Source organism: Sus scrofa, chromosome 7 (assembly GCF_000003025.6).
Source record: "Sus scrofa isolate TJ Tabasco breed Duroc chromosome 7, Sscrofa11.1, whole genome shotgun sequence".
In the NCBI taxonomy this organism is placed as follows: domain Eukaryota; kingdom Metazoa; phylum Chordata; class Mammalia; order Artiodactyla; family Suidae; genus Sus; species Sus scrofa.
The window spans coordinates 34,341,569-34,367,792 of NC_010449.5; the positions used below are offsets into that span (position 1 = coordinate 34,341,569).

A 26,224-nucleotide genomic window follows, 5' to 3' on the forward strand; every position below is an offset into this window, starting at 1 on the left:
GGTGATTCCTCCAATGATGGATATTTGCTCTGCCACTGTCAAAGATGCTCCTCTGATTCTCCTCATGCAGTCTGTGTACACAGTAACTTTTGGGAGGGGGAAATTCTGCATCGTGATATCTTTTGGTAGACATTTAAGATGGCAGTTAAGCTCAAGTATGCAAAACCCACAATGCAAGTAGCTCAGTTTAAATGGTAACCATATGAACATCTCTGACCAAGGTTGCAAAGCCAGCAGGGATTCTAAGACATGATAGATTGAAAGGTGCATTCCAGAAATGCTAAAATGTAAATAAAATATTTTTCTTAGAATGGATGAAATGCGCTTATAGTAAGTATTATAACAATAACATCAGTCAGTAAATTAGTAGTTACTATAAGTCAGAAATCTGGGTGCTCTATTACACGAGTTTTTAGGACCAGATATATTTTTCCCGTTTCTCATGGCAAACATTCTCTGTCTGGTTGTCTGTTACCTCTTTTTTGGTCTTTCCCATCCTTTTAGTTGATGTGGTTTTCCTGCTAGATACTAAACATGTCATTGGTTTTAATTCCATTCCAAACCAGATCTCTCTAGATAAATAGTTGGCAGTTTATTTTATTTAATTTTTGGCTATGCCCATGGCATGTGGAAGTTCCTGGGCTAGGAATCAAACCTTGCCACAGCAGTGATCCAGGCTGTTTCAGTGACAATACTGGATCCTTAATCCACAAGAAAACTCCCCAAATAATTTTCAATTTAAAACAGACTTTGTAAAGCAGCAAAAACAAATTTAAATTATCAAATGCTAAATAGGTTAGATAAGCAGATATGTTAACATGTCTTACTGAAATATTTAAAATGTATATTTCTGTTGATTGTTTTAAGCACTTGTATTTTCATATTGTCAGATAGCTTTTGAAGAATGAAGTTTTATTAAGGTCATTTTTAATTATTATACAGGTGATTGGGAGCACTGGAGTAAGAAAGTTCAACCATATTATTATCCAACTGACAGTGTTCCAGAATATTCATCAATTTTGGTTCCAAATGTTGACAACGTTAGAACAAACTTTTTGATAGACACCATTGCAAAACAACATAAAGTAAGTTCGACAGTTTCTTAGATGAGTGCAAATCATGTCAGAAACACATTCCTTTTCACAACTACAGATGGAAAAATTAAATTCCAGCCCAAGAGGCTGGAGCTAGTGTCATTTCAGGGAAACCTTTTTGGCAAAAGAACTCCAGGTCCCAGGATACACTCTGACTCTATCGTCCTTGAACTTGCTAAGGAGAGTCGGTATCTGCTCAAAAAGTCCTTCTCACAGTCTTGTGACTACTCACCCACATTTCCTTCCAGCACTTATTTATTTTTAGTGGCTGCACCTGTGGCATATGGAAGTTCCCGGGCTAGGGGTCGAACTGGAGTTGCAGCTGAGGCCTATGCTGCATCTTGCAGCAACACCAGATCCTTAACCCACTGAGCAAGGCCAGGGATTGAACCTGTATCCTCAAGGAGACAACACTGGGTCCTTAACCCACTGAATCACTACAAGAACTCCTTTTCCAGCAAATGTATAGCATACATTTTACATGTAAATCTTTAATTCAACTAGAACTTATTTTGGTGTAGGTCTAATTCTTAAAAGTAATTAAAATTAGTTGTATTAATTTATAGAATGAAAGAATGGGTACTGAAACCTTCATATATTTAAAATTAAACATTTTATCACACCTTTTAACATGATTGCCCTATGATTGCAGGCCGTTTTGCTCACAGGAGAGCAGGGAACTGCGAAAACTGTAATGATTAAGGCCTACTTGAAAAAATATGATCCTGAAATACAGTTATCTAAAAGTCTCAACTTTTCATCTGCCACAGAACCGATGATGTTTCAGGTAAAACTCATCATTTTGCTGTCGTAATCAACATGTTAAATATGTCATAGCAGTGGGTGCAATAGAATATGTCTGCAAATAAAGCATCCTTCTGTGCAGTTGTCTCCCAGTATCCCATGGGGGTTTGGTTTCAGGACTCCTGCAGATACCAAAATGGATGGATTCTCTAATCCTTTTTATAAAATGGGTAGTATTTGCATATAACCTACGCACATCCTCCTGTGTATTTTAAATCATCTCTAGATTCCTTATACGACCTAATACAATGTAAATTCTGTGTAAATACAATGTAAGTGCTATGTAAACAGTTGCCGATGTGAGGCAAATTCAAGTTTTGCTTTTTGGGACTTTCTGGAATTTTTTCCCTGACTTTTTTTTTTTGTTGTTTTTTTTGCCTTTTTCTAGGGCCATTCCTGCGGCATATGGAGGTTCCCAGGCGAGGAGCTGAACCGGCCTACGCCAGAGACACAGCAACACCGGATCCGAGCCACGTCTGCAACCTACACCACGGCTCACAGCAACGCCGGATCCCTAACCCACTGAGCCAGGCCAGGGATGGAACCCGAAACCTCATGGTTCCTAGTTGGATTCATTAACCACTGAGCCACTATGGGAACTCCTCCCCGACTATTTTTGATCAAAGTTGGTCGAACCCAAGGAAGTGGCACCTATGGATATGAAGGGCTCACTGTATATGTATCTCAAAAGATTTGGTGTTGCAGTTGGCAATCGGCTATTCAAACTTCCTAAAGCTGACATTGAAGCCAAATGCAAGAGGCATATTTTGGCATAATATTGAGGCTGAAGCTGAGCTCTGGAGCATTTAATATACATTAATGACTAGAGTTCCTGTCGTGGCTCGGCAGAAACGAATCTGACTAGCATCCATAAGAACTCAGGTTCGATCCCTGGCCTTGCTAAGTGGTTTAAGGCTCCCGCGTTGCCATGAGCTGTGGTGTAGATCACAGATGAAGCTTGGATCCTGTGTTGCTATGGCTGTGATGCAGGCCAGTGGCTACAGCTCCGATTGGACCCGTAACCTGGGAACCTCCATATGCCAGGGGTGCAGCCCTAAAAAGACAAAAAAAAACCCCAAAAATTATTAATGACTAATGTTCCAATAACTTACTTTTTTAAAAGTTCACAATATTTATTTTAAGAATAATATTTACACATATTAAATAAGTAAATTATGTCCTACACTGTAAAGCTGGCTCATCATTTTTAGAGATGGATTGAAATCTAATGCCTAAGAGAAACCATTTCCTTTTCTCTAGAGAACAATTGAAAGCTATGTGGATAAGCGGATGGGAAGCACATATGGGCCACCTGGAGGCAGAAGAATGACTGTATTCATTGATGATATTAATATGCCTGTGATTAATGAATGGGGAGATCAGGTATGACTAAAATATCTCCTAGAGATTATATTTATCAGTGTTCTTAGACATATAAAAAGATGAATAACCATCCCCTTATCAACCTGGTCATGATTCTCAGTCTCTTTTAACTTCTTGCTTATAGACACCATTCTTCCTTCTTGAAATCTCTATATGCCTTTCCCCCAACACTCCATTCTGTTTCTCTGGCTGCTTGATTTCAACACGCTTTCTGGCTTTGTTCTTCCTTTCCTCGGGGTTTTATCTTTGCTCTCTTATTTCTCACTCTACGTACTCTCTCCTAGGAATACCTGATGTTAGAACACTCTTTTTTAAATTTAATTTTTATTTTTTATTGAATTATAGTTGATTTACAATGTTGTGTTAGTTTCAGGTGTACAGCAAAGGGATTCAGTTATATGTATCCACGTATCCTTTCTTTTTCAGATTCTTTTTCCGTATAGGTTATTACAGAATACTGAGTAGATTTCCCTGTGCTGTATAGTAGGTCTTTGTTGATTATCTATTTTAGGTGTGGTAGTGTGTATCTGCTAATCCTAACCTCCTAATTTATCCCCCTCCCAGCCTTTCCCCTTTGGTAACCATATGTTTTGTTGAAGTCTGTGAGTCTATTTCTGTTTTTAAATAAGTTTGTTTCTATCATTTTTTTAGATTCCACATGTAAGTGATATCATACGATGCTTGTCTTTCTCTATCTGACTTACTTCACTTAGTATGACAATCTCTAGGACCATCCAGCTACAAATGGCATTATTTCATTCTTTCTTTTTCATGGCTGAATAATATTCCATTGTATATATACACTACATCTTCTTTATCTATTCCTCTGTCATTGGGGCACAGGGTCTTTTTGAGTTATGGTGGAGAACACATTTTATAACCCTGCCATATACCACTGTCCCAGTTGTGATCATCTGTCAATCCCAGACTCACTTCCCTTAGAGGACCTCACTGATGCTGCCAGGACTCTGTATGTTCCTCATGGGGTCCCCAACACCTTCTTCCTTCACTGCCCACTACCTCATCAACACCATCTACCCAGACTCCACCAGGACCTGTCACGACCCTCCCGCCCTTGAACCCAGTTTGCCTCATACACCACCAGGAGGTCCAGACTCCCACCCTGAGACTAATCCCCATCAATTCCGCATGGCCCTTCTCTGACCCCATCTCCTAATTTCCCCACTCTGACAACATTCTGTGTGCCGTAGAAGCCATCCGCAAAATCTCCTGTAAATTCAGCTTCCTCTCTGAGTGTTCCCTCACCTTGCTCTAAAGGAGACCCGGGGATGCTGCTTTCCTTGCAGACCTCTCACCTGGAGGGGAGGGGGATGTGCTTCTCAATTCTCATTGCAGATAGACCTCTTTGCAGCTCCCGTAAGGGGAGGAGAGAGGAGGCGTATTTAGATATCACCTATAAGTGAGGAGCTACTGAATTCAGATTTTTATTTTATTTTTGCTTTTTTTTAGGGCCATGCCCATGGCAGATGGAGGTTCCCAGGCAAGGGGTCGAATCAGAGCTGTAACCGCTGGCCTACACCACAGCCATAGCAACGCTGGATCCGAGCTGCGTCTGCAACCTACAACACAGCTCACGGCAACCTTAACCCACTGAGCGAGGCCAGGGATTGAACCTGCATCCTAGTGGATACTAGTCGGATTCATTTCTGCTGCACCACAATGGGAACTCCCTGAATTCAGATTTTTAAATCCAATTAGGGATGTCTGGGTGGATCTCAAACTCAACGTGTCCCAAACCAAATTCCTGTTACTCTCTAAACCTGCTCCTCCAACAGTCTCCATCTTAAGAAGCAGCAACTCAACATTCAGCCTGTTAGGAAATCATGTTGGCTCTGCCCTCAAACTATCTAAGATTTGACCACAGCTCATCACTCCATTGCCCACCTGGTGCAAGTGGCCATCTCTCTTCTTGGTCATTCCACCTGTGTCCTCATTGCCCCGACCCCTCTCAGTCTATTCTCATGTCAGCCACCAGTTAACACTTGTGTCAGATCATGCCATGCTCCGCTGCTCAGAATCCTCCCATGAAACATGTGGCATATAAATGCCAGCATCCTTCCTCAGATGCACAGCCCCTACCATTTAATCTCATCTGCCATGACTCCCTCCATCCAGACTTACTGATCCTTGCACACACTGGGAAAAATGTTCACTCAGACCCTCTTCATTTGCTGTTTCCTCTGCCTGGAATGTTCTTCCCCTAGGTATCTAAATGGTTTGCTGTCTTACTTCCTTCAAGTCTTTGGTTCTATGTTATGTGAGGTGAAGCCTTTCCTGCTCTCATATTCAGTTGCATCCCTGAGCACTGCCTATTTCCTTTCTCTGCTTTATTTTCTCCAAAGGACTCATACCACTTTATTTAAATACATAAACATGCATGCATACCTTTTTTTCCCCTTTGGCTGTTCCTGTGGCACGTGGGAATTCCTGGGCCAGGGTTCGAACCCATGCCACAGCAGCAACCCGAGCCACAGCAGTGACAATGCCAGATCCTTAACCTGCTGCATCACTAGGGGAACTCTGCAGGTGTATGGAATGTATGCTCTGTGAAGACAGGGATTTTTGTCCATGTCACAACAGAGCTGGACACACAGTAGTCATTTATTAAATGTCTGCTGAATGAAAGAGTGTCATATTTGAGCTTATATGTCATCCAGTAGAGATGCCCAATAGGAATTTGGATATATGGGTGTGGAGGTTACAAGAGAATCTGAAGCTAGAGTTACAGAGTTGAGATTCTTTAGGATATGGAGTTGAGATGGCATCCCCCACAATAGACAAGAGCCAAGGATGTTACATTTGAGGGAGGCGTGGAGAAACAGTGGCTTGGGGAGTGGTCCAGAGTCATGAGATGACCCTAGAAAGAACTGAGCCTCTATAGCCAAGAGAGGAAACATTTTCAATAAGGAGGGAGCGTTAGCAGTGGTAGAGGCTGCAGAAAAGAAAGATGAAGATGTAAAACCCAAAATCAAAACATTTGGTAAACTATCCCTAAAAGTATCCCACATTCTGATTTTTTTCTTTAAAATTTTTTTTATTAAATTGTATTTGATTTATGATGTTGTGCCAATTTCTGCTGTATCACAAAGTGACTCAGTCATATATATGTGTGTATATATATGTGTGTGTGTGCATAGATATATGTATACACATTCTTTTAAAATATTATTTTCCATCATTATCCCAGGAGGTTGGACATAGTTTCCTGTGCTGTATAGTAAGACTTGCTGTTCATCCCTTCTAAATGTAGTGGTTTGCATCCACTCCCATATTCTGATTTAAGGTAATTTGAAGAGTGGCCTGTTGAGTGTGAAAAAAAAAAATCTATAGTAAAACATGTAACTCTGAGTACTCTTGTAATTGTACCAAATATTCTGTAGTGCTCCTGTCTAAATATATCATTTTGGTGAAGAGGATGTTGGATTTGCACCAGACAAATTGACCTTACGGTCTAGAGTTCATGGGTGGTACCATTTAAGTCAAATTGCCTTGAAGGTGATCATCAGTCAACATTCACAAGCCCTTCACTGATAAGAGTTGCACATTTTCTTCTGCTTTCATCTGCACATCTTGTAGAAGCTATGTAAGAAAATGATAGCGGGAGTTCCTGTTGTGGTGCAGTGGTTAACGAATTGACTAGGAACCATGAGGTTGCGGGTTCGATCCCTGCCCCTGCTCAGTGGGTTAACGATCCGGCGTTGCCGTGAGCTGTGGTGTAGGTTGCAGACGCGGCTCGGATCCCGAGTTGCTGTGGCTCTGGCGTAGGCCGGTGACTACAGCTCCGATTCAACCCCTAGCCTGGGAACATCCCATATGCCATGGAAGCGGCCCAAGAAATAGCAACAACAACAACAAAAAAAAAAAAAAAGAAAGAAAGAAAAAAGAAATGGTAGCAATGTGTTACTAAAATGATAGTAAGAAAATGATAGCAATATGTTACTAAAGTACTACTGTGTAAAATTTCAGATAACAAATGAGATTGTGCGACAAATGATGGAAATGGAAGGAATGTACAGCTTGGATAAGCCCGGAGATTTCACTACGATTGTTGACGTCCAGCTTATAGCGGCGATGATCCACCCTGGAGGTGGTCGAAATGATATTCCACAACGTTTGAAGAGGCAATTTACTGTGTTTAACTGCACGTTACCTTCAAATGCTTCAATAGACAAAATTTTTGGTATGACTCTTCTTGAAGTTTAATTTCTTAAAAGCATTATGTAATGGACATAAACCAAGCCAATCCTTATTTAAGAGATAAAAAGACTCTGTCTGAGGTGGAAAGCTAAATATAAAGACTTGTGTTTATAGTCTATTGTAAGAGTCAGGAGTGTTTAGAAAGAGCCTTGTTGAAGGTTGGCTTTAGAGGTAAGCAAACTTTTGTATTTTGGTTTTCTTGATTAATCAAAGAAATGTAGCCTTATGAATGACGGAACATAGAGCACAGGTTAACAATATAACATACCAAGTCAAATGTAGCATTTTGATATGTTAGTGAAAATGATATTTTTGACATCAAATTTAGGCTTGCAGAAACCATTCCATAAAAATTGTGTCCATGAAGACATACAAGGGAAGCGGACCCATGTATGTATGGACACTATTTATTTGACATAGCATGCTACAGATCAGAAAGGAAAGGCAGACTTTGGATAATTGATACTGGGATATTTAGTAATTCTTATGTGAAAATAATTGAAACCAGACCGCTACCTCACAGCTAGTATAAAAATCAATGCAGAGGGATTAAAGATTTAAATATGGAAGACAAAGTTATGAAATGTCTGGAAGAAAATGTTGGAAAATACCTGAATGACCTCTGGGTGGGAAAGAACTTCTTAAATGGGATTCAAAACATTGACCATAAATGAAGAAAATGACAAATTTGACTAGATTAAAAATGTAAGAGCTTCAGTTCATTTAAAAAGCAACATTAGAAGAGTAAAAAGACAAGCCCCAAAGTGGGAGAAAAACATTTCAACCCAGGTAACAAAACAAAAAATTCAGTAATCTGAATACTTCAAGAAAGCATGTGAATCAGAGAAAAGCAAACATCCTAATATAAAAATGGACAAAAAGCTGGACACTTTAAGAAGAGGAAACCAAATGACTGGTCAACAAATGTAAAGATAACATTAGAATTCAGGAACATGCAAATTTAAAACACCATGGAAATCCACTTTATACTGACTAGATTTGCAAAAATGAGAAATTCTGACCCCAAAAATCAGGCGTTGGTGAGAATATGAAGCAACTGAGATTCTCCCTCTGCTGGTGGGAGTATGAATTGCTATGAGCCCTTGATAATGGCTGGACATTTTTACCAGCGGTAGAACAATTCATACCCACAGCCAAGTATATACCTGTTCATCTTTTTCTTCCTTTATGGTTGTGCAGAGTCTAATTTAAGAGGTTCTTTCTTACCCAGAGATCATACAGATATTTGCCTATATTTCCTTTTGGATGTTTTATAATTGTGCCTTTCGTATTTGAGCCCTTAATCCATCTGTAGTTGACTTTGTACTTGTGCCCCAGAAGACTTTTACGTGAAGGTTAGAACAGTGCTCATAACATCAAGAACCTGGAAGTAACCCAAATTTGTATCGACAGTAGAGTTGGATAAATCAGGTGTGGTGTGAGCACACAGCGTGTAATGCTGGGCAGCAGTGAATATGAACAAACACGGCTACATGCTTCCACACGGACAAAGCCCAGAAAGATACCTTTAAGTGAAAAAAGCTAGTCACGAGGAATATATGATGCCATTAGATTAAATTTCAAAAATTGAAGTTGAGGTTAATGTTCAAAAACATAAGTGGCAAAGCTAAAAAGAAAAATGAAGCACTCATTCTCCCCAAGTCAGAGCAGGGGCTCCTCTGGAAGAAGAAACAGATTGGACAAAAGGGGCCTCTGAGGTGCTAGGGCAAAGTTGTATTTCTCAGGCTAATGGTCTTTATGTGAGTGTTGGCTAACTGTGAAACTATTTAATACACTATATGATTAATATTGAAAATGCGATATGGAAACAGACCAGAAGGTGAGGCTCAGAGAAGTGAAATAACTGTCCAATCAAGGGCATTCAGTGAGTACACCGCACAGCCGGCATGTGGCACTCATCCTGTTTTCTGATTCCAGGTCCCATGCTTCTCATACAACACATATGTCCCACAGGAAGCTGGAACTCTCGAATCACAGGATTTCAGGAAGCAAAGGGGCCTTACAGGCGTCCAGCACAACCAAACATGACTTTAGAGGACAAGTTTGTGTTCTCTCAAAGCTGCTTTTCTTCAGGAGTTCCCCCTTGTGGCTTAGCGGGTTAGGAACCTGACTAGGATCCTTGAGGATGTGGCTTCGATCTCTGGCCTCACTTAGTGTGCTAAGGATCCGGCGTTGCCACAGGCTGCAGTCTAGGTCACAGACATGGCTCAGATCTGGCGTTGCTGTGGCTGTGGCTGGCAGCTGCAGCTCCAATTCAATCCCTAGCCCAGGAACTTCCATAGGCCATAGCTGTGGCAAAAAAACCAAACCAAACCAAACCAAACCACAGTGTCTGTGTCTGAAAGCCAGTTTCTTTCACTGCTCTGCCCTTTGTTGACAGGCTCTGCATCCCTGAGCAGACACTCATATTCATTTTCCTCCAAAAATGCCATGCTTAGAGCTGAACGTATCACTCAACACATAACTCGCTGGAGTGATGTAGAGTGAGTCTGTTTTTTTCACCTTAACACCAAAAACACTTGAGACTTTAAGAACAGTTCATAAACCTCCACCTGAGTTGTTCCTGAGGGTGATTATGTCGGATTATCCTTGTGCTGGGTTTTGCCTTGGAAACCGGCACGTCTCGGCCCAGGCCAGGGTATTGGCTGACTGCAGGTCAGGAGATGGGGTCCTCAATCCACTTGTACCAACAACCCATCCGTTTGACCTTGACCATTTTGCTTTACCTGTCTGTGCCCCGTCTCCTTATCTGCAGGACAGAGAGAAGTAGTCTCTAAATTTTCTTCCAGCTCTTTCACTCTTCAGCGTGAGGGCTGTTCACAGGTTGCAGAGCCAGGTTGCCTGGGGTCATACCTCACAAGCTGGGGGACCTTGGGCAAGTGACTAAACTCATATTACAGGGGGAATAATGATACCCTCTAGGTCCATCCACGTTGCTGCAAATGGGAAGTTAAGTCAGACATAGAAAGACAAATACCTATGGTCTCACTTATGTATGAAGTCGGGAAAACCAAAGAAAAGGACAAACAAAACAAATTAGAAACAGACTCAGGAGTTCCTGTCGTGGCGCAGTGGAAATGAATCTGTTTAGGAACCATGAGGTTGCAGGTTCATCCCTGGCCTTGCTCAGTGGGTTCAGGATTCAGTGTTGCCATGAGCTGTGGTGTTAAGTTGCAGACGCGTCTCAGATCACATGTAGCTGTGGCTGTGGAGTAGCCGACAGCTGTAGCTCTGGTTCGACCCTAGCCTGGGAACCTCCATATGCCTCTGGAGCGGTCCTAAAAAAGGAAAAAAAGACAAAAAAGAAAAGAAAAGAAAAAGAAAAAGAAACAGACTCATAGATATGGAGAATAAACTGGTAGTGCTGGAGGCAGGGGTGGAGGGTGTAAAGTAAAATAGGTGAAGGGGATTAAGAGATACATAAACTTCCAGTTATAAAATAAGTCACAGGGATATAATATACAGAATAAGGAATATGGTCAAAAATAGAGTAATAATTTTGTATGGTGACAGATGGTTACTAGACTTACTGTGGCAATCATTTTTTAAGTGTATTTAAACGTTGAATCCCTGTTGTACACTTGAAAATACATGTATTTCAACTATTCTTCAATAAGAAATAAGTAAAAGGGGAATAATAATAAAATCTATCTCAGATCTTTTCTCATAGAACGTTGGGAGGTTTAAGTAAGTTAATCCATGTAAAATGCTTATCACCATGTACTAAGCTTTCCTGGCCCCACTGTGGGCTCCCAGTCTTAGCTGATTCCTTGGGAGAAATTTTTTTTTAAATTTATTTTATTGAAATATACTTGATTTACAATATTGTATTAATTTCTGCTGCACAGCAAAGTGACTCAGTTGTAGATAGATAGATAGATAGATAGATAGATAGATAGATAGATAGATAGATAGATAGATAGATGCTTTTTCCTGTTCTTTTCCATTATGGATTATCACGCAATATTGAATACAAGTACCCTGTGATATACAATAGTACCTCGTTGTGTGTCTATCCTCTATATAATAGTTTGCCTCTGCTAATCCCAAACTCCCAAATCTTTCCTTCTCCTTTGGCAACCGCAAATCTGTTCTCTATGTCTGTGAGTCTGTTTCTGTTTCATTTGTGTCATATTTTAGATTTCACATATAGTGGTGTCATATGGTATTTGTATTCCTTGAGAGACTTCCTTAACATTACCTAGCTTAGTCATTCTTGTAATGATTTATTCACTGGGATAAACATGTACCTTGTGATCTTTTAGTAAGCGCGTACATTCAATCTTGTTTATTTTCCAGGAATTATTGGCTGTGGGTATTTTGATCCTTGCAGGAAGTTCAAACCCGAAATATGTGAGATGATTGTGAATTTGGTTTCAGCGGGCAGAGTGCTGTGGCAGTGGACTAAGGTACAGAATCATCCATTGTCAATAATCAGAAAAAAAATTAACTATTATTCAGCCTCGTTCTCACCTTGTGGCTCATGAAGTTATCATCACATCACGGGTTGTAGTGTTTTCCTGGAAAAGACAAATTAGATGCTCAGATAGATTTATGATCCCCTTTCCTTCCAGGGAACAAATGCACTGACTGAATGATGCTTTCCATATGTATGAGATATTACCGTAAACCAGACACAGCATCCAAGATAAAGTAGAATTTTGCTGAAATGAGAACACTGCTTTTCCACTTGTTACTCTGATTTGTAACTCTTTGTATATCTGTCTCCCCATCCTCGCCCCCAACAACCAAACTATGTCAGACACTCAAATATTCACTGACTACGTGAATACATGGATTTCAAGATCTTCTTAACTAACCAAGACTTAGAGTCCAACTTGTGGGTTTCTCTGAGGTGGAGCATGAGTTAGTGAATGGTTGGAGTGTAACAAAATCGTCTATGTTTTAATACCGAATCAGTGCCCTAAGTAAAACTCAGCAAGCCTAGCTGTCACCAGATGTCTGAAGGCAGACTTATGAAAAAGCAATTAAGATAGGTCTGAGATAAAAAATAAACAAATAAGGGTTGATATATTTGCTTAAAAAAAAAGGTGGAGGAGATAAGGATTAGTTGTATATATAGTTCACGGTGCATTCATTAGGCCATTACTCGCATCTGGGCAGAAGCAGGTAGAAAAAAGAAGTTGACAAAAATTAAAAGAAATGTTAGAAGGAAGGAAGCAAGTTAATAAGAGAGAAGAAACGAAAAAGAAAGGACTTTATTTAATTCTCTTTAATGGCTGCTTCAGTTGCTGCCATCGTAGTCTTTTACAGCAAAGAAGAAAAGCAATATTCACATAGGCTTACCCCTTTATTTTCGCATATTTGTCATATAAGTGCATGCTTTGCATTTTGGTGAGTAGAATGAACATTTTAGCTTGAAATGGAACTGAGAGCAAGGAGGAAATTGAAAGGTGATTGCTAAAATAACACTTCTCTTTATTCTATCTTCCCTTGCTACCTGCTGTTTTTAACTTGCACTGTGAATTAGCCTGTAGAAATTACTCTACAACTCAATAGGGTACTTTTTCAATACAGAAAGGGCACATTCCATGAATAGGTACTAAAGAAAGCACTTGCTTTCCTGAATTAATCATGTGGAGAGTTTGCTTTGTATCTCCAGAATTATCATTGTTTCACTTTCAGAAATGCCGTGATGGTGTATCACTTGCAGTCTTTGCACTTGGTCAGCAGCAATGCTTCCCACGCCTACTTCACCTCAAGTTTATCCCTAAACTGGTAGCTCTCTGTTTAAGAGTGTAGAATGTGTCATGGTAATAACTTTCTTTGCCTATCTGGATTCTAGAAGTTGGTAGAAATAATAAGTAAATTAGTGTCCAAATGAGCAAAACCCACAAAAAACACCAAGTAATGCATGTCACGATTGCCTGTATATTGTAGATATACAGATACATGAAAGCATGTCGACTGAATTTGGTACCCAAAGTGAAATCTCGATTATGACAAACAAATGCATTTTTGGAAATCCAAATGCATTCAGGACCTTAATCAATCCAAGTCTGTAGAAGATGGTCATTATTAAGTGATGCTCATTGTTCACCTGCTGCATATGGAAGTTCCCAGGCTAGGGGTCGAATCCGAGTTGCAGCTGCCGGCCTACATCACAGTCACAGCGACACGGGAATCTGAGCCACGTCTATGACCTACACCACAGCCTGCAGCAACCCCGGATCCTTAACCCACTGAATGAGACCAGGAATCGAACCCACATCGTCGTAGATACTAGTTGGGTTCTTTTAATCACTGAGCCACAGCAGGAACTCCCAATGTTCATTGTTCTTAACTGCATCACAGCCAGCTCACATTCAGTTTTTTGTTATGACATATTTCCATATACACACTAATAAGGTTAACAGTGATTAGGAATGCTTATTCCTACAATTCATAGAGTTTTTAAGAACTCTGGGAACAGTGGCTTGTTCTAAGCCCACTACTGGTGGTAGAACAAGAGCCAGAATCTGCGTCTAGTGCGTTTATTCTTGAATCCATCCTCTTCAAGATCTTATGGTTGGTTCTATACCGGCTTATTTATGATGTGTTTTTTTCCATCAATTCTGTGGCAAAAATATATAACTTAATCTTAGTTTATTTAACTCAGCCTATTTTATTTAAAACAGAATTTGTGAAATAAAAGAATTTTAGAAGCAGTTGTGTTTTTAGTTTTATCTGAAAGGCAAATTGAGAGTTTTACCTTTTTTTTTTCCCCTCCTCTAGGTGAAAATGCTGCCTACTCCTTCCAAATTTCATTACATTTTCAATCTGCGAGATCTTTCCAGAATTTGGCAAGGAATGTTAACCATAAAAGCTGAGGAGTGTGATTCGATTCCTATTCTCCTGTCACTTTTCAAACACGAGTGCAACAGAGTAATCGCAGACAGGTGTATATTATAGCACTTGAGTGTGAACGTACTCCATAAGTGGTTTATACTACTAGATTAATTCCTGCCTTATCTACACAGTACAGTAAGGAGTATTATCTTAAATTGCTCTGGGGCTTGTGAAGCATGGATGTCATTTCCCACCTGCTGGTCACCTTAAAAAAAAAATGCCCTGGCCATTTCCTTGAGTATTATTTCAGTAGGACATTTTAAAAAAAATATCAGCATCAATAACATCATCAGAGAGTCAATAACATTCAGAGGCAAATTTTAGTCCTGTATACTTTCTAAGAAGCTTGAGCTCTGTGTAGTGAGAGCTCTGTTGCCTGGTGAAATCTGGTAATAAGCTCAGCCATCTTTCTGAGCCTCTGTTCTAGCTATAAAATATTGATGTAATGTTGGTCTTACATGACTGTAAAGGGCCTACAACAGTGTCTCACAGAGGTGGTAGCTGTCAAATATTAGTCCCCCTCCTTCTGCCTTCCCCCGCTGTTATTATGAGCCTGGAAAGGACCTCCATACATTGTCTGCTCACACACCCTGAAAGAGGATGCTCACCCACTACTACCTGTCAAGTCTATACTCTGTTACACATTTTTCAGACCCTTGACCTCACCCAAGGGACTCAGATGTATTGTTGAAGAAAACAACTATTCATGACGCTTATTGAAACAATGAGATGCTCGGTCTTTATTCAAGACTGTCGTGGTAGGTGTAGGGCCTATACAGTGAGGTTTTGCAATACAGAGAATTTAGGTTCAGCTCCAAATGCAACAAGGAAAATGTGGAAATTGATAACCAAGGAACAGGATGTTTGCTGAATGGGAAATGACTAAGAGGAAATTAGGGCGGTAAAGAAGGATTCTGGCTAAACTGATCTCACAGGATCCTTGCTACAATTGGGGGATGCAAAGGAGCATATGGAAGTCCAAAAGTTGGGGCCTAATTGGGAAGAAGATTGAGAGGAGCCTAAGTTTGGCCACGGAGGGACCCTGTCAGTATTTTCTATAAGAAACACTGATGGTGGAGTCATGTCTGCTTCTGGTCAGAAGGCACAATGTGTTGTTTCCCCTGTTCCAAGGTAAGGAGGTGCAGGATGGAGTTCCCGCCGGGGCGCAGCAGAGACGAATCTGACTGGTAACCTTGAAGACGCGGGTTCAATCCCTGGCCTCCCTCAGTGGGTTAAGGATCTGGCGTTGCTGTGGCTGTGGTGTAGGCTGGCAGCTGTAGCTCCGATTTGACCCCTAGCCTGGGAACCTCCATATGCCGCAGAAGAAGGTGCAGCAGAATGGGGGCTGGGAAGAGGTGGAGAGAGGTTGAAACCATGTTCGGTTGGAAAAGGTGCCTTCCTAGTTTGTATTTTTACTCTTGTGTTTCTCTTTCAGATTTATAACCCCAGAGGACGAGCAGTGGTTTAATGCACATCTTATTCGTGCAGTTGAAGAAAACATCAGCGCAGATGTGGGATCGTATATTCTTCCTGAACCATACTTTGTAGATTTTCTCCATGAGGTGCCTGAACCAACTGGAGATGAACCCGAAGACACTGTGTTTGAAGTGCCCAAAATCTATGAATTGGTATTTGTTTTCAGCTTTTTGGATCACTCACCTTGCTAGATAGTTCTCCCTGAACCAGAGTCCCACCATGGAGTTGCCATAACAACTGTGATAGTTCTGTGCTGTGATTCATGTCACCATACACCATGTAAAATATTTTATTTCAGTTAAATTTAGCAGTAGTCACATAAAGCCAGAAATAAGACAAGTATGCATACAGTCATCACGATTATTTAATATTGCTTTGAAAGTTCTAGGCAATGCAACAAAATGACAAAAAGAAAATAGCTGTAATTGTCAGATAGAAAAAGATATCATTATTTGCAGATGGTATGGTTATCTCTCGCTATAATCCAAGAGAATTAAAAATCTGTTTCAGCTACTAAGAGTTCAATTAAGGAGTTCCCTTGTGACACAGTGGGTTAAGGATCTGGCATCATTTCAGCAGCTCAGGTTGTTTCTGTCATGCAGGTTCGGTTGCTGTCCTTGAAACTTCCACATGCTGTGGATGTGGCAAAAAAAAAAAAAAAAGAAAAAAACAGGAGTTCAGTTATATGTCCCAATAAGCTAATAGAAACATAAAACTGAATACCCTCTGTAATAGAGGTTGGCAAATACAACCAATGAGCCAAATCCAGGCTACTGCCTGATTTTTGTTTGTTTTGTTTTGTTTTAGATTCATGAGCTGAGAAGGGTTTTTACATTTTTATATATTTTTATATGGGTAGGAAAAATTCCAAAGGATAATAATATTGTGTGATGTGAAAATTATGTGGAATTCAAATTTTAGTGTCCACGCATAACATCGTATTGGAATACAGCCAAGCCCCTCTGTTTGTGTCTTGTCTAGGATCGCTTTTGTACTGCAGTGTGGAGTTGAATAGTTGTAACAGAGACCACAGGGGCCACAAAGCCTAAAATATTTACTGTCTTGTCTTTTACATAACCAGTTTGCCATTGCTTGCCAACCATCCCAAGATAGAAAACACAACATAAAAGTATGTCCTTCAGCAACAACAAGTGTGTAAGGTGTCTAGGAATAAACATGATAAAACTTTATTTGGTTAAATGACAACACATCATTTTCCCTAAGTTAATGTATAGGTTTAATGAAGCTTGAAACAAGCCTCCAAAGAGATTTTTTAAAAAAGGGTCACATAACACGGTAATTCTGAAGTGCATGTAGGTCAAAGAATTAAATGGAGTTGCATCCACAGCGTGTGGAAGTTCCCAGGCTAGGGATCTAACCAGAGCTACAGCTACCAGCCTATGCCACAGCCACAGCAACTCAGGATCCGAGCCACATCTGCAATCTACACCGCAGTTTGGGGCAATGCTGGATCCTTAACCCACTGAGTGAGGCCGGGGATTGAATTCCAACCTTAATTTCCATGGATAGGAGTTGGTACTGGGGTTCTTGGAGGAAAAGTTCAGAAATGTTTTCATATTGAAAACCAACCAGTTTCAATAACTAAAAATCAACTAATCCATGACAAATTTTTGGAAATCCATGAGGTAAACATCTTTTTCTTAAAATTACTTTGGAATGTCCTTCCAATTGTTGCCTTCCTAAATTTTTAGATCCTTAAAAAAATTTTTTTATTATAGTTGATTCACAATGTGTCAATTTCTGCTATACAACAAAGTGACCCAGTTATACATATATATATATTCTTTTTCTCACATTATGCCCCATCATGTTCTATCACAAGTGACTAGATATAGTTCCCTGTGCTGTACAGCAGCACCTCATTGCTTATCCATTCCAAATGCAGCAGTTTGCATTGACTAACCCCAAACTCCCAGTCCATCCTACTCCCTCCCCTTCCCCCTTGGCAACCACAGTCTGTTCTCCATGTCCATGAGGTTATTTCTTTTCTGTGGATGTGTTCATTTGTGCCATATATTAGATTCCAGGTGTTAGGGATATAAATGGTATTTTTCTCTCTCTCTCCACCCATAGGTTCCATCCTTTGAATCTCTGTCTGAAAGACTCCAGTTTTACCAGAGACAGTTCAATGAAATCATTAGAGGAACATCTCTTGATCTGGTGTTTTTTAAAGATGCAATGACTCATCTTATTAAGGTTCTAACTGTTGACTATTTACTGATATAAATCGATCATGTAAAAGCTTAGTAAATTTCACAGATAAATTTTTTCAGAGAATAAGTATATAGTATCAGGTAGCATATAGAAGAGACTCTAAATGTTGAGTCAGTTCACTGTCTCACAAAACAAAGTCTTAATCGGAAATCCCTTACTTGAATCCACTACATGACAGCAAATGTTTTTCAAGGGCAAACAGATGGGTTTTGTGTTCAGACTTTTGACACACTGAGTCAGAGTTTTACCTCCTCGACAGTAAGCTGGAGAATCCTGTGGAAAAAAAACACTCCTTTCTCAAATTACATTTTGATGTAATGGGAATCCTGTTCCCCATGGAGGAAAAGCTGATGCTTTAAAAAAATGTCAGTTTCATGATTGGCTTACAGATTACAGACAAACTGATGGGGCAAGGGGAAAGGTGAGTGCACAGAACAGATGAAAAAATAGAAACTAACTAGAGGCAGCACCAAAAAAAGGAGCATGGCTTGCTCCAAGTCTAAAAGGCTGCAGAAAGGAGTCATTGAATTGTGTTATTTGTAGATCAAAAAGGAGTTTCTCCTTGAAGGGAAGTAGGGAGTTTTCATAGGGAGGAGGCAGTTCACACTCAGTTTGTTATAGAATTGTCTTCTGCAAAATTGGTAAATTTCCAGATGCATTAGGATTGTTTCACATTTATCTGTTCAACAAGTAATTATTGAGTACCCACTGTGGCTAGGCCTTGGGGGCGTGGGACCCTGTTCTAGGTGCAAAACCATGTAAGTGAGTCACATATTAAAATATGGTAGAATTGATGCATATCAAGGTACCTGCCATCTGTAAAACTTGAATTAAAAAAAATTCTTTGAGAGTTCTCCCTGTGGGGCAATGGGTTAAGAATCTGACTGCAGCAGCTTGGATCACTGCAGAGGCACAGGTTTGATCCCCAGCCCAGTGCAGTGGGTTGAGGATTCATCATTGCCACAGCGGTAGTGTAGGTTGAAGTTGCAGCTTGGATTCAGTCCCTAGCCCGGGAATGTCCATATGCCATGGGCGTGGCTTCAAAAAAAAAATTCCTTGTAGTAGTGTTAATTTAGTTATCCACCTGGACTTTCTTCCTAATCAATGACATTAATGTAAAAGACAGCTTTTTAGCGTTGTGTCCATTTGGCCTGAGGAATATTTGAATCACAATTTGAGCCTTATCCTCTGGGAGGGAATCAACTATAGAGAAGCAACACAAGGCTGAAGGCTGTTCCTCTAAGTCTGTCTCTACAGATGTCTTCCTGCCCCTATTTTAAGTAGAATTTGATGCTTTTGAAATTTTTTCATTAGCAGAGACATGATGGAGGCAGTATTTGTTCTAGAACTAGTTGTCTACATAAGTCAGTGTGTTAGACTAATGATATTAAGCAGACAATTCTAAATTGTTGGGAAGAGACACTCCATTATCCATTGAGCCTAAAAATAATAAAACTACACACAGGAAGAGACACAGAGAGAGAGAAATAGTTTTGAAATAGGAGATAGGAAAGCAAATTTGTTCTCTTTTTCATGATGTAAATATAGATAGGCAGGGAAATAATTGGAATCGAGTAAATCAATATGCAACGTTTTGAAAGGAAAAAGTCTGAAAGCATATGGTCAAACCTTGGACCCATTTAATGCAAGCAAATGCGAACAATTGAATTCTATTTTCAACTACATACTGTTTCATTTCAAAACAGATTTCACGAATAATTCGAACATCGTGTGGAAATGCACTGCTGGTGGGTGTCGGTGGTTCAGGAAAACAAAGTCTTTCAAGATTGGCCTCTTTTATAGCTGGGTATCAGATATTCCAGATAACATTAACCAGGTAAGATCAAACATGCCAATTATATTTTATTCTATGGTTAATTTCACTGGGGTGAAATGTTTACTTAAAAAATTATGGCAATTTGGTATGTATATTTATTTATTTATTTTAAATATTGCCAATCTTTTTTTTTTTTTTTTTTTTTTTTTTTTTTTTTTTTTTGTCTTTTCTAGGGCCGCTCCCGTGGCATATGGAGTTCCCAGGCTAGGGGTCAAATCGGAGATATAGCCACCGGCCTACACCAGAGCCACAGCAACTCGGGAGCCAAGCCACGTCTGCGACCTACACCACAGCTCACGTCAACGCCAGATTGTTAACCCACTGAGCAAGGCCAGGGATAGAACCCGCAACCTCATGGTTCCTAGTTGGATTCGTTAACCACTGCGCCACGATGGGAACTCCTGGTGTATTTATTTTTTAAATAAACTTCTTATTCAAGTGTAACATACATAAAGAATTGAACACAAATCATGGGTGTCACAAAGGAATTACACCAAGGCAGCTGGCTCACAAAGACATAAAACAGCACCAGCAGCCAGAAGCATCCTCAGGACCTGCCCCAGTCACTACCCTCCCAAGGGGAACCAGATTCTGACTTCTATGCCCATTGCTTGATTTTACTTTTTTTTTCTTTTCTTTTTAGGGCTGCACCTGTGGTAAATGGAAGTTCCTGGGGTTAGGAGTTGAATCAGAACTGCCTCTGCCAGCCTACACCACAGCCACAGCAACATGGGAGCTGAGCTACATCTGCAGCCTACACTTCAGCTCACGGCAATGCCAGATTCTTAACCCACTGAGGGAGGCCAGGGATTGAACCCACATCCTCACAGACACTACGTCGGGTTCTTAACCCTCCGAGCCACAACAGGAACTCCTTGATTTTCTCTGTTTTTGAACTTTATGTCAGTCCAATCATTTACTCTTTTTCGTCCTGTTTCTGTTGCTTGCACTTTGTGAATTAGATCCCCAAGGCTACATATAGCAGTAGTTCCTTCATTTTTATTGCTGTAGAGTCTTTCACTTTATCACCTATTACTGCCATTTGTTTCTCCAGTGTACTGTTTGATAAACATTTGTGGGGTCATCTTTGTGCAAATGCAGCGGTTAGGACTATTCTTGCACTCCTGGAGATAGAATTGCTGGGTATAACTCTGCATACAGTCAGCTTTAGCAGATCTGCAGAGTAGTTTTCCAAAGTGGCTGTTCTGTTTACATGTCCATCAACAGTTCGTGAATGCATTTCCTCCGCATCCCTGCCTGCCTGGGCAATGTGAGTCTATTTTTTCACAGGGGCTCAGGTGGGCCGGCATGACTGTAACACTGTAGTTTCAGTTTGCAGTTCCCAGGTGGCCAATAATGTTGTGCATATTTTCATCTCTTATTGGCCATTATTAAAGCCTCTTTTGTGAAATAATCTAAGTCCTTTGCCAATTTTTTTTTTTTTTTGGTCCAGCTTCCCTCACTGGTTTTTAGGAGTTCTTTATGTATTTTAGATGTCATTTCTTTGTCAGAGGGTGTATTGCAATTATCTTTTCACAGTCACTACCTTGCCTTCTCACTCTCAGCAGATCTTAATTTTAATGAACCTTAAGTTGTCAACGTTTTTCTTTATCTTAGTGCTCTTTGTATTCTGTTTAAAAAAAAAAAAATCGTGAAGGTATTCTGTGATTTCCTTCACATTTCTGGATAAAATTTACTATCTCTACATTTAGAACTATAACCCATCTGGAATTAATTTTCTTATAAAGTCTGAGATAGAGGTAAGCATATTTTTGAATATAGATACCCAGTTTATTCAGCATCATTTTTTTGAAAAGGTCATTTTTTTCTCGCCACACCACATTGTCACTTTTTTTCAACAGATTATCTCTGTGACTATAGCCTATTCCACGTTTATCTCTCTTTGTACTTTGTATCTCTTTGAACTTTGTATCTCCCACTGTTTTAATTACTGTAGCTTTTTAACATGTCTCCAACAAATTTATTGTTCTTCATTATTGTCTTGAATATGTAACACTTTGTATTTCCATATTTATTTTTGATCACCTTTTCAATTTACACACGCACTCGCTTCTCTGCTGCCAAATAGATGAATTTTTGACAAGATACGATTTACAAGAGAATTTAAAAGACATAAAACATCGAATATCTGGAAGTGAGTTAAATTACATTAGTTGTCAGCATTTAAAAACTGGGAAAGTTCACATGAAAAACAAACATATTTCTGACTTCCCTTGAAATAATTGGAAGATCTGGCAATGATGGACCTGTGTTCCCTGGTGGCTGACAGTGAGCAGCTGCCTCCTTAGAGGGTTCATGCAATCTTCCAATTGACTAGAGACCCCACCAGCCCTGCTCATTTGCTCATTGGCATTACCTGCCTCATTCCTGTAGGCATCTGAGTTTGCGGTCCTGGGGCAGCTGGTGATGCAGTCCTTGTAGTCAGCAGTAACAGAGGCTCACATTAAGACAGGTGTGTTGACTATATATTTTTTTTCCATGGCATATGGAAGTTCCCAGGCTAGGGGTCAAATCAGAGCCACTGGCCTACACCACAACCATAGCAACACCAGATCCAAGCTACATCTGCAACCTACACCACAGCTCACAGCAATGCCGAATCCTTAACCCACTGAGCCAGGCCAGGGATTGAATCTGCGTCCTCATGGATGCTAGTCAGATTCGTTTCCACTGAGCCATGACGGGAACTCCCCTGACTATATTTTATTATTGTTTGGCCAACACTGGTTCTTCCTCATGTGTGGTCTGGCATGGTCCCCTCCTGTTTCTAGAGATCTGTGAGGATAAAATTCTTCCTTGATTACTGTCTTTTCTGTGTCTATGTATCATACCATACATGGTTCCATCAAATCCTGGGTCATTCTAAAAGAGCAGGGAGGAGGGGATAGAGAGGAGGGGTCAGTGGGGACAGTTGGAAGTAGGCAGGATTGACAGCCCTCAGCAACTGATTGGATATGAGGTGAAGGAGGGGAGAGAAGAGAGTCTAGGATGACACCTGGTTTCTTTCCTGGTGATTATCACATTGCGTTTAAAAAGTGCTTGTTCACAGAGGTCGCTTTGTGGCTCAGCAGTAACAAATCCAACTAGGAACCATGAGGTTGCAGGTTCGATCCCTGGCCTTGCTCAGTGGGTTAAGGATCCGGTGTTGCCGTGAGCTGTGGTGTAGGTCACAGACATGGCTTAGATCTGGTGTGGCTGTGGCTGTGGCGTAGGCCAGCAGCTGCAGCTCTGATTGGACCCCTAGCCCGGGAACTTCCATATGCAGCAGGTACAACTCTAAAAGCAAAAAAAAAAAAAAAAAAAAAAAAAAAAATTTTAAGTGCTTGTTTACATTTCTTTCTCCTTCACTAGCCCCTAAGCTTCCTGATGACAGACCATTGTAACCTTTGTCCTGTCTCCCATTATTATAAAGTGGGTACTTTTGACACTACAAAAATATGTGTTGACCAATGAATAACCCAATGAGAATTCAGTTCAGTGCATGTTGCATATGTGATGTCTGAAGAACATTCGGTTTCCACAGGTTGTTAGACTCATGGGTATGAAGTTTAGAAGAAGGTTCTGGATATATAAGAATAAGTCTCAGTGGAGCCAACACATTTTAATGGGGGTGTGAAGAGGGAGGGAAGAAAAGGCGCCTAGGGAAAGAAATCTGGGGTCTCCCCTGTCGAGAAGGGCGGCTTGCAAGGGGGAGGGAGGAGAAGAGGCAACACAGAGGAGGAAATCTGCAGTGGTTTTCAGAAGCCACAGAGATAGAGAATTAGCCCGAAAACGTGAATTAATTTAAAGCATGAAAAGTGGTGACTAAGATGTCAAAAACCTTCAGTGGATTGGATGGGGGCAGAAGCCACGTTGTACTACAGAAGGGAAGAAGCAGAGATTAGGAGCTCCTCAAGAAGCATAGTTATGAAAGAAAGAAACAAGAGAGGTCAGGACCTAGAGAGGCGTGTGTTGTGACCTGCACATTGCCATTGTATGCAATTTATCGTTAATTTTGTTTATAATTTATCTCAACTTTCATGCCAATCCAGGCTCATCTATATATTGCAGAAGCAATATGTAACAGTCTGTATATTGCAGAAGCAGTACATAACAGGCACTTTCATTTAAAAAAATCTGTGGAGTTCCTGTCGTGGCGCAGTGGTTAACGAATCCGACTAGGAACCATGAGGTTGCGGGTTCAGTCCCTGCCCTTGCTCAGTGGGTTAATGATCCGGTGTTGCCGTGAGCTGTGGTGTAGGCTGCAGATGCGGCTCGGATCCTGCGTTGCTGTGGCTCTGGCGTAGGCTGGTGGCTACAGCTCCTATTCGACCCCTAGCCTGGGAACCTCCATATGCCACGGGAGCGGCCCAAGAAATAGCAAAAAAGAAAAAAAATTTAAAAATCTGTAAAACAGCTTTGTGACTTAACTGACGGGTCATGGAGAGGGTTCCCATAACAGCTCCAGGCCACACCACCTCTGAGGAAAAAGATGGGGGCTGTGTTGCTGTCAAAGGTACAGCTACCCCTCAGCAGGCCAGCTTAGCAGTTTCCCTTGCTAATGAATTCTCTCCCTTGGGAATTACTTTGAGAGGACACACGATCTCTTTTTGGTGACATTACTTTTGCTGAGGTCTACAAGGCTCTTAACTATAGTGTCACCCAGAATGGCTTGGCTGGCGCTCCTAGTTTGAAAATAAGCAATTTACTCCTTTAAGCATACTTAAGCTACACCATCTCTGGGGTCCACAACAACCCGTACAAATGGATAATTCACTTTACAGATGAAGAAACAAGCGGAGAAATGTTTCTAAAGTTGCAAAGTAGAGATCTGAAGCCCAGTCTTTCCGGTTTCAATGCCCATGGTCTTTTCCCTGAGACCCTCCAGCCTGCACTGTACAACCCCCTAAACGGAAGGGTTTCTTTATGGTCCGCGTCATCGGTCTGGTCACGAGGATTTATATACAGCATTTCAGAAAATGTCCGCTTTGTCTCTACACATCACGTCCCTTCTGGTAGCACATACCTTTAGTGGGAAACGGAGTAAACAGAAAATCAGAGACCAAGATCTGCTCTTTTCATAACCTGTAACCACATAATGACAACATTTCTGTTTATTTATATCACATTGCATAATGCATCTTTTTCTGAAGGCTTTCTTTCTCTGAATCCAGCCACTTAGTAGGACATGCAAATTACCACTGAATGAAATTTATCGCTCATATTATTTACAATTTATCTCAACTGTCATATCAGCCCTGGCTCATCCCAATTTCAGATTCGTTTTAAGTATTATGCATATATATTCACTTGGAGGAAAAATCTGTTCTTGAGGACTGTCAGATTGTGAAGAATGAAAGTTCCTCTCTCTATTCCCACTTATTTGCTCTGAGTCATTTCCGGTAAATCCCCCACTTCTTACTTTTCAAGCTAAATGAAACCTATCTATTTAGAGCGGTAACATACAGCTATTTAGCTCTGTGTTTTCTAGCAGCTTCTTTACTTACTATCTGTTGGAACAGGTACAGATTATGCTCTAGTTATCATGAATTATATTGTGTTTTGAGATAAATTATTATTGTATATAACAATAATAATTTAAAATTTTAAATATAAAACTTCCTGCCACTTCTCTTTTTTAGGTCTTATAATGTGAATAATCTAATAGAGGATTTAAAAGCTTTGTACAAAGTTGCTGGTGCTGATGGCAAAGGCATCACTTTTATCTTTACTGACAATGAAATAAAAGATGAGGCATTTCTAGAATATCTCAACAACCTGCTGTCTTCAGGGGAGGTATGTCTCAAAAGTAAAGAAAGTTTCTATTTCAAAAATGTAAATATGAATAGAAAAAGCAACAATCCTTCCAAAGAGAGGCCATTTAGCACAGATTTTCATTTTAAAAATGATTAATGTATGAGATGCAGTTGATTTTTTGAAATTTCTGTGAAATTAATGCTGCCCACATCTCATATTATATATGCTTTCTTCCATTTTCAGTATGTTTCTTTATTTGTCTCGTCAGTCTTCAATTTGATCCTATCATTTATTTTAGAAGCAAAGTCTGTCTATCTATCTATCTGTCTGTCTGTCTATCACCTTCCTTCGAATAATCAGGAGTATAGAATGGTGAAAGTGTTCTACCAACTGTCAGGAGATGTTTGTGTTACCACTTCTGACGTGTATTAGCACTTCTGTGATCATCCACATGCTTCATTAGCAGGACGCATGGGACTCATGGCTAAGATTTATTGTAGCAACATGGTAAAGATTCACAGCTGGACCAGTAAAGAAAAAGACACCTTGG

At 40.3% G+C, this 26,224-nt stretch overlaps 1 protein-coding gene across 1 annotated transcript in view; it reads left to right on the plus strand.

Moving 5' to 3' along the window:
- Positions 1-26,224, plus strand: part of DNAH8 (dynein axonemal heavy chain 8) — a 282,456-nt gene that overhangs the window by 144,384 nt on the left and 111,848 nt on the right. The window contains 10 exon segments of the mRNA XM_021098657.1: positions 943-1,085; positions 1,747-1,881; positions 3,159-3,281; positions 7,269-7,482; positions 11,820-11,929; positions 14,256-14,419; positions 15,805-15,997; positions 17,940-18,062; positions 19,787-19,917; positions 25,560-25,713. Coding sequence (XP_020954316.1) covers positions 943-1,085; positions 1,747-1,881; positions 3,159-3,281; positions 7,269-7,482; positions 11,820-11,929; positions 14,256-14,419; positions 15,805-15,997; positions 17,940-18,062; positions 19,787-19,917; positions 25,560-25,713 — 1,490 coding nt within the window.